At 32.6% G+C, this 8,263-nt stretch overlaps 2 protein-coding genes across 5 annotated transcripts in view; both read left to right on the top strand.

Annotated features, from left to right (window-relative positions):
- Positions 1 to 4,188, top strand: part of LOC111488742 (vesicle transport protein GOT1) — a 6,040-nt gene extending 1,852 nt beyond the window's left edge. For 2 of the 4 annotated variants that reach the window (XM_023136671.1, XM_023136669.1), the window contains 3 exons: positions 941 to 1,038; positions 1,117 to 1,192; positions 2,896 to 3,331. In XM_023136671.1, coding sequence (XP_022992439.1) covers positions 941 to 1,038; positions 1,117 to 1,192; positions 2,896 to 2,928 — 207 coding nt within the window. In that variant the 3' untranslated portion in view covers positions 2,929 to 3,331. Of the gene's footprint in view, positions 1 to 940; positions 1,039 to 1,116; positions 1,193 to 2,895; positions 3,332 to 3,406; positions 3,581 to 3,771 lie in introns of those variants that run through there. The other 2 variants (XR_002719248.1, XR_002719247.1) reach the window with 2 other exon arrangements.
- Positions 4,189 to 7,311: 3,123 nt separating this feature from the next.
- LOC111488725 lies at positions 7,312 to 8,263 on the top strand. The gene is made up of 2 exons (XM_023136642.1): positions 7,312 to 7,593; positions 7,722 to 8,263. Exons 1-2 carry the CDS (start codon positions 7,366 to 7,368, stop codon positions 8,064 to 8,066), a joined length of 573 nt encoding a protein of 190 aa, XP_022992410.1. The 5' UTR covers positions 7,312 to 7,365; the 3' UTR covers positions 8,067 to 8,263.

Here is an 8,263-nt window from a genome sequence, read left to right as displayed (position 1 = left end):
GGGGGGGTCGTTTAATGTCCCTGAATTCTTTAATACCTTCTCAACGAAAGCTTTGTTCCATTGAAAAAAATGACGAAGTACTTATCATGCCAGATTTAAAATTGGTTATACATTTTTTATCTAGTTTAGAAGATATTTCGAGGATAGAATGATAGGATTAAAAGATAGTGGTATCAGCCATTGTTAGTTTACTGCAAATGTGGATCATGTAGATTTCTAGTAAATAGTGTGCCAAATAAATTAGATGAGGCATTCAAAAGCCTATGAATTCTGAAATTCTTTCTAGTGCTTCCCTCATTGATCATGAAATCATTTTTGTGTACACAAATGGAAGGATTTCGTCAAAGTTGAATAAGTGGATAAAGGGTGTATTTACATAAATCAGCATTTATGTGAATGTGCATTTATATATGTACGGATATCTGTTTTTGTAAGGATAACTACTTCATTTTCCGATGATGCTTCTCAAGGGGATCACACCTCCAGAAATAACATGATTTCCAAGTTAAATAGCAATATATATAATATTCTTTTTTTTTTTTTCTGTTTTTGATAAGATATTTAGGGATATATATGTACACATAATTCGAGTGAAGGCTGATTTTACTAGATTCTGGCAGCCATGGATGGAAAGAACTAGGTCAACTTCCAAAAATCTAGATAGAGATAGCTTAACTATCCCAGGATGAAGATTGATAATTCTATTTCATTATTTGTCAACTTTCTTTTTATTTAAGTTACCCCATCTTTAATCATTATCAGTAATTTTGCAATCTCTCGACTTTCAGATTAGATCCTTTTTATATCCTTTCATTTTTTTTTATAGGAATTGTCTGCGCAACCTTTGGTGTCAGGAGACTAAATTTTAAAGATTAAAGAATAAAAATAGTCTTATATGTTGGAAATGTCATGGACTTGAACTATCTTTTTTAATTTTCAGGGTTCTGCATCCTTTCTTCTTGGTCTCTTCTTCATTTTTGTTCGCTGGCCCATAATCGGCATACTGTTGGAGATATGTGGCTGTTTTGTTCTCTTTGGGTTAGTTTCTCATCTAAATTTGAAACTATGAGCTTAATATCAATAATATCTCTCTTACACCAGATGTCTCTAATGTAGGGGTTTCTGGCCCTCAATTAAAGGCTTCTTGTACCAAATTCCAGTTCTTGGGTGGATACTTCCATATCCCATCATGGTATGGCTTAGTTACTTTTGTTCATATGCCTCTTAGATTTATTTTCATGTGTAATGTCTCCTAGAAAATGATTTTGTAGCATTATTCATTCTAGGTCAAATAGTGGCCACTACTAGAGGTAACGTTATGTACTTCTTCCCCTTACGGTTGAGCTGTGTAGTGTTTAAATAAATTTGGTTTCTTGAAATTAACCTGTGGTGGTTTGTTTGTTTGTTTGTTTGTTTTTTTCGTACTTAAGAGTTATTTGCTAAACATACCATGTTCAACGGCCATTTGTGACTCACTGCCCAGATGAGGTTAAGAAATTTTGTAATTTGCTGCGAAATTATGGAAGGAGAAGTTCAATATTTTCCTTCTTTTAATGATTTAAAACAATTTTTGTCAGAGATCTCCCAACTTCTTTTAATTTAGATTGTATTTTTGTCATTGGGGTCTAATGATTAGTCGAAGATATTTTTCGATATTTGGTATTCAATAAAGTCTTGATATTTAATATTTCAGTTAGCTCAATAGATGTTCCCAAATAAGTATCAGATTCATGGCTGCTTGATCGTATTGAAGTGCCTTTACTACTATCTCCAACCCTTCGAGAAAATTTTGTAGGGTCTTATTATTTCTTTGTTCGATATTAAACAATTATCGCAAAGGTCAACACCACTCATTAGGTGTTGGTATTTAAAGATTTTTGCTACTATTTTTTTTTATTTCCTATTTAAAGTTCTGTTTTTTTGACACAATTTTATTGCAGTTGTTAAAATGTCTCTTTTATATAGCTGTCTTTTGTATCAGACTCTTTTTTATTTTGCTTTATTTTTATTTTTTTATTGTCCATTTGTTTACATCTGTTATAAAAGAAAGTGTGTTTTTTAAATAAGTATGAATAAAACCAAAAGATAAGAAAAGGTACGAAATGATCAAATCCTTAACTCTACTGGAATTTATAGAAAGATGATCCAAGCCTGCCACTGATTAAGGAAAAAAAAAATCAACTGAAAAAAAAAGAGAAGAAAATTTAGAATGAGGCAAGTAAAGATGAGTTAAAATATGTATTCAGAGCGGAAGTCCACAAGGACACTTTTCTTTTTCTCCAGGATTTTTTTGCTTTAGACAGAGAAATCTCCAATGCATTTTCTCTAATTGTCAAGTAGGCACACAGACTTTAAAGTAGTGAGCTTACAGGTCTCCTTGACATGTCTATTTTGGTCCAGTCTTCAACCTGTGTAAAGGGTGTTTCCTCTGTTCAATGTCCCACTTCAAAAATACTCATTAGTTTGCTTTTACCTCAATATCAGATTAAATTTTTTGACATCTGAAGAAATGGGGATATTGTCTATTGTTGTGGCCTTTGGTTCACTTTGTTAACAATTTGAATTACTTTGGCCCTATTTGATATTCCAAGTTTGTTTCTTTTTTTCTATTTTGAAGATTAAGCTGATTTATTTATCTCCCTGTTATTTTCTCTTTTTACGCTCCTTTTGAAGTCTTCGCGAAATTATAAAAGTGCATATCATATTGTTTTAACTTTTAAAATTTAGCTTTGATTGTTAAAGTAGTTTAAGACCGTAGTACAAAAGTGCAAGTAACATATAGAATATATGACTGGAGTCATTATCAAACAGATTGGCTCCCAGATTTTCTGATATATAATTTCTTTCAACAATTATTGTTGGTCTAGCTCTAAGGCACTGAATTGATTATTGCAGATTCTCGAAAGTCTGTGGAGAGGCTCTCGTTAATCACTTCAAATCTGTAAGCGTATGTTCAAATGATAGTTGACAACGAACTAATCCAATTGTAATTAGATTTCATCTTCAGATGCTGCATTTGAATGGAAGATCCTGAAGGTTAGTACATTGATTCTCAGATTCTTTAACGCTGAAAAAAAACACAGTGAAGCAGCAGATTCATAATATAGCTTTTGCATGTTGTTTGGAACTTCTTACATGTGTTATACGTGCACTTTACATTTTTCTTTTGTGCTGAAGACTGGAACTGAGCATGAACATTAGCTCTCTCCCTTGACCTTTTAATCATTCTTTTTTTTATTTTTGGCTCATTGTTTCCAACTATCTTGTACCAAATCATATTCTTAGAACATTCTTCCAGTTATTCATATGGCTGGCTGTTGGTTATATTGTCTTTAAGGTTATTACTTATCCCTCTTGATGATGCTGTTTTTGTTGAAATATTTTTGGGGTTTCATTGGATTAACAGGTGCTGGTGTTTGGTTGTGTTCTTTATGAAATGAATTTGTACCTTTCTTTTGATGAAGTTGTGTTAAAAGTTCACATTGGCATTGATCTTGGTTGAGAAAATTTTGATGGTAGTTGGCTCAACAAGGCTATCCTATACATTAAAAAGCTAATAAATAAGATTTTGAGACTGGGATGAAGATTCGAACCTAGAACCTAAGTGATTTGAATGGAACATCACAAACCCTTAACTACCGCAGCTCTTGGGAGGCAAGAATAATCATGACCAACATTAATAACTATAAGGTTGGAGAAGTGCTTTAGTTTTGCATTTATTGTTGAACCCCCCAAAAAAAGTCGTGTGGTTTTGGGTTTTAATGTATGCAGCTGCAAATTGTGGGACCAAAATTGAAGTGTAGAAGCAACATCCTTGTGGTTGAATGCAATCAAGTGAAGCAATTGATTACAAGCACAGAGCAAAAGGGTGGCACCCACATCCTTAAATTAAACTCAACTATCATTGTGAGTAAATGACTCTTTATTCGTGAATGGCACTCTTTTTCTTACAAAAATGTGCAAAATTGCTCTTGTTTTGATTCAATTTGTTCTCCATAGGAGGCCTATTTTATTTTAAACTTTAGCTATTGTTAGCTGTGGAAATGGTCCTTCTAAAGTATAAAATTTGAGATTTTAGGTGTGACGAAATTGCAAACATGATCCTGTTCAATTAGGATCGAGTCACATTGATAAAATTTAGTGGTTGGTATTCAATATACTTTTTAATTTGATTGATATCTAGTTTATTCGTCAAGATTAACTATAGCTTCTTTATTTAGTGGTCTATGATTTGACTCTTTCACCATCAATGGTCGTTGCACCTGAACCTTATGATTTGCTTCAATAATACTTCCAAATTGTTATCTATACCCTTGAACTTTGTATTATTGTACCTCGTTTAATATTACTTTTGTATAGTCAAGTTAAAAATTGTCTTACTATTATTGTATGAACAATGGACAATGTTTATTTATACTCCATTGTCTCCCTCCACCGTCTCCTCTTTAATTTCATCTCTCTTGTTTGAATTCATGACTAACAATTCTAGATATACAAACATCTTTTCCCTGTCTTCTTCAATATCCTATTCATCTAATTCTTTTATTCTCCAATCTCTTAAACTACCAGAGAGAAGCAATGCTCTCATTTCTAACATACCTCAAGAATTAGAAGTATCAAATCCCACACGAAGGATCGCCAAATACAAAATAAGTGGTCAACAAAAGAGTATATTCGATTATTAGGGAACCCTATAAAATTGACCATTCTTTCTTTCTTTCTCCCACTAGTTGTCTTCAAAATTATGACTCAAATTCTCAACAAGTCTCTAGATATGAACGATGTATCGAACTCGGAGAGGAGGAGGAGGAGGGGGGGAAGAAATGAACTTGAAAGGGAAAGATAATAAAAGGATTGGGAAGAAGTTAGGTGTTGAAGTTGTGAAGAGGTTGGCAAAAGAGTAAGTCCTCAAAATACGAGGTGTTTCATTCAATTCTCTTCACACTTGGGAAGGAAATAAAAGAAATAAAGGGATATTAAAGGAGAGAGTGTCGGTATGGAGCAGTTAAGGAACATTTAAAATCCCATTAAATTGGATTCATGCCCCCAACAACAACCACACACACACACACACACACACATATGTATCTTCCAATTTATTGTTGTTTGTTGGATTTGGTAAGTAATGAACTTTAAATCTCTCATTTACTTCCCTCTCCTACTTCAATTTTGGTGCTTTCACTTTGATCTTAGCTCACCCATTTAAGATATATAAAAATTTTCGATCTAAACGTTAGACCTTCAAATCTCCAGCTACACGTTATGTAGACTAATATTTTTTAAAGATCGTGATATTGTAATTTCGTTACAAAATTGATGAAATTACGAAATTTATCCACAAACTTTTCTAAATGGTAAGAAACAACGGTTTATGCATTTGAATTTTGAAATGTAATTCTATATCATCTCTAAATCAAGTTACATTTAAATTCGAGCGGAATAGAATTATATATATATATATATATATAATGTCTGGGAGAATGTACACTTAGCCTGGTTGATTAAAAATTTCTAAAATTATTCATATAGATATCGTAATTTTGAAATTATACTATAAGAGTTACCTCTCTGTGTTGTCATGTGCAAAACGTATAAAAGAGAATGGATTCTCTTGTTGTTGCGTGTAAAATGTTTAAGATAGAATTTCTTTTAACTTTTCAAATAGTTATAATAATCATGACACTAAAATGATTTACATAAGTAAAGTTTGATGTATCTTGAAGCTTGTTTCGTTGAGGATGGTTGGAATCAGGCATTGACTAATTAGAAAAAATCATGAGTATGCAAGTGAGAGATACTCTCTCCATTGGGATGAAACCTTTTAAGAAAACCAAAAGTAAACTCATGAAAATTTATGTTCAAAGTAGACAAAATATCGTATCAATGTGTAGGTTCGTTGTTCCTAACATGATATCAGAATCATGCCCTTATATTCTTAGTCATCTCAATAGAATACAAGTGTCAAACATAGAAGTTGTGAGCCTCAAAGGTGTAGTCAAAACGACTTAGGTGTCGAACAAAGGGTGTTTTTTGTCCAAGGGTACCAGAGAAAGAATCGAACTTCAATTAAGGGTAGGTTGTTCGAGGGCTCCACAGAAAGAAATACTCAGGAGAAGATTGTTAGAGTCCTACGTTAACTAATTAAGAGAAAGATCATAAATATGATTGACAATGTTTCCATTTAGATGAGACATTTTGAAAAAATAAAAAAGTATAAATTTTAAAACTAAAAATGGACGATATCAGATGTAAAAGTCTATGATTTCTAACATATATTTTAACGTATAAATAGTACATGTGTGTAGGTCTACAAAGTATAGAAAATTCTTCATAAAAGTATTAATTATTTTTTATGATATAAACCTTCACGAACAATTTAGAGCTTATAAAATCAAATAATATATCATCTTTTAACATGTCAAATTTGACATAATAATTATAAAGAATAACTTACTACTATTGCACTATAAATATTTTTGAGCTCATTATTCTAGTAGCCCATTTAAACCACGTTGCATAGATCTAGCTTATGTACGGAGATTTTTTTTTTTTTAGCATAATACTCCGTCCCCACATCGGGCGATAAGTATCTTCTTATACTAAAAAATATGTCCATAGGATTGGGCGGAGATGAAAAATCATCCTACAAATTTTTTTATTTATTTTCGTGGAAATTTACAAAAAAAATTTGCCGAATAATTTTCATTTTTTAATATAATTTTTATTAAAAAATATAAAACCTCCTAATAAATCAAACAATATTTATAAATATAAATATAACATAATTTCTAAAAACTATTAAAACATAACCTTCTCCCCTTAAAAGAAGTATATTTATTTGTGAAGTTAAAAATGAAAGGAATACACATACATATGATAGGCTTGAAGTTTTGATATATATATTCGAGGGGAGAGCGGGTGGGGTAAGGATTTAGGTAGAGGTAGGAATAGGAGTGATGACTATAATGACTATTCTCGGTCTCATTTAGTTAATGGAGAGAAATCTCTCTCCACTCCCTCCTCATCATTTCCTACTTTATTTGAATATTAATTCTCATGGATTAAATAGATATCTCTATATACAAACTAACGTTAAAACGAGAATATATATATATATATAATTTAAAGAGAGAGAGGTGTGTAGATTTGAGGCATAAATGCAAAGAAAGATGAGAGAAGAGAGTAGGATTTTTGAAACATTTAAGTGATATCCACTTGTCAACTTAAATGCCTCTGCCTTCCAAATTTAATAACCAAAAACTCTCTCTCTCTCCGCTTGTGCATGTCTATGTGCGTGTGTATATATATATATATCACAAAAACATCACTTACACCAACAGGGTTTTACATGAACAATTATTGTTCATGGATGCTCCTCGCTTGTCTTTGGCTCCAACCCAGTTCATGAAAAGCGATGACATCAATTCTTCATCCAACAAATTACAACAAACAAACTCCTCATGTTCTAGGAAGAGGAAGCTTCTTCTCCATCATCATCACCCTTATCCTCATCATATCAACTCTCAAACAAGTGTTGATCTTCAACTCAAAGACCCTCTCCCTCTTGATTGGGAGCAATGTCTCGATCTTCAGGTCCATCTCGTTTTCTCTCTTCTTTTACTTGCAATTCAGACCCGTAATTCGAATCTTTAAAAACGTTACATGGGGTAACGAAATTTCTTTTTTAATGGTTGAGTTATGTTCATATGGGTGATATACAGTCAGGGAAAATGTACTATTTAAACAGGAAGACGTTGAGGAAGAGTTGGAATTGGCCAAAAGAGGATCACCATAATGATGATAAGAAGCTAGACTTGGAGTTGGAGCTCAACAACATTGATTCTTCATCATCCAAAGCTAATAGTTTGATGAATTTCAGACATGGGTATGGAAGTTCTTCTTCACAAAGCAGCAATATGGTGGCTTTGCCTTGTCTCAATTGCCACCTTCTTGTTATTCTCTCAAAATCATCCCCTTCTTGTCCTAATTGCAAGCATTTTCATACCCTTTTTCCTATCCCTTCTTCACCCAACTCTCCTCCCAACACCTTGTCCCTCTTGAACTAGACCACATCACACGACTCAACTCGACTTGACTCGACATGTTCGGGTTTGAAAAGGGTCTTTTTGAATTGAGTTGAATTTGGTGGGTTTGGGTTGTATTTGATGATGAATGTAAAAAGTTATGGCAGAGTTGTTGTAGAATGTTGTAAGTTGGCTAATTAAGAATAAGAATGTTAAGCACTTTTTTCTCTTGGATCAAA

This window comes from Cucurbita maxima, unplaced genomic scaffold (genome assembly GCF_002738345.1).
Source record: "Cucurbita maxima cultivar Rimu unplaced genomic scaffold, Cmax_1.0 Cma_Scf00013, whole genome shotgun sequence".
Lineage (NCBI taxonomy): Eukaryota > Viridiplantae > Streptophyta > Magnoliopsida > Cucurbitales > Cucurbitaceae > Cucurbita > Cucurbita maxima.
Note: the sequence above shows the minus strand (reverse complement) of the source record. Positions and strands in the feature narration are given on the sequence as shown.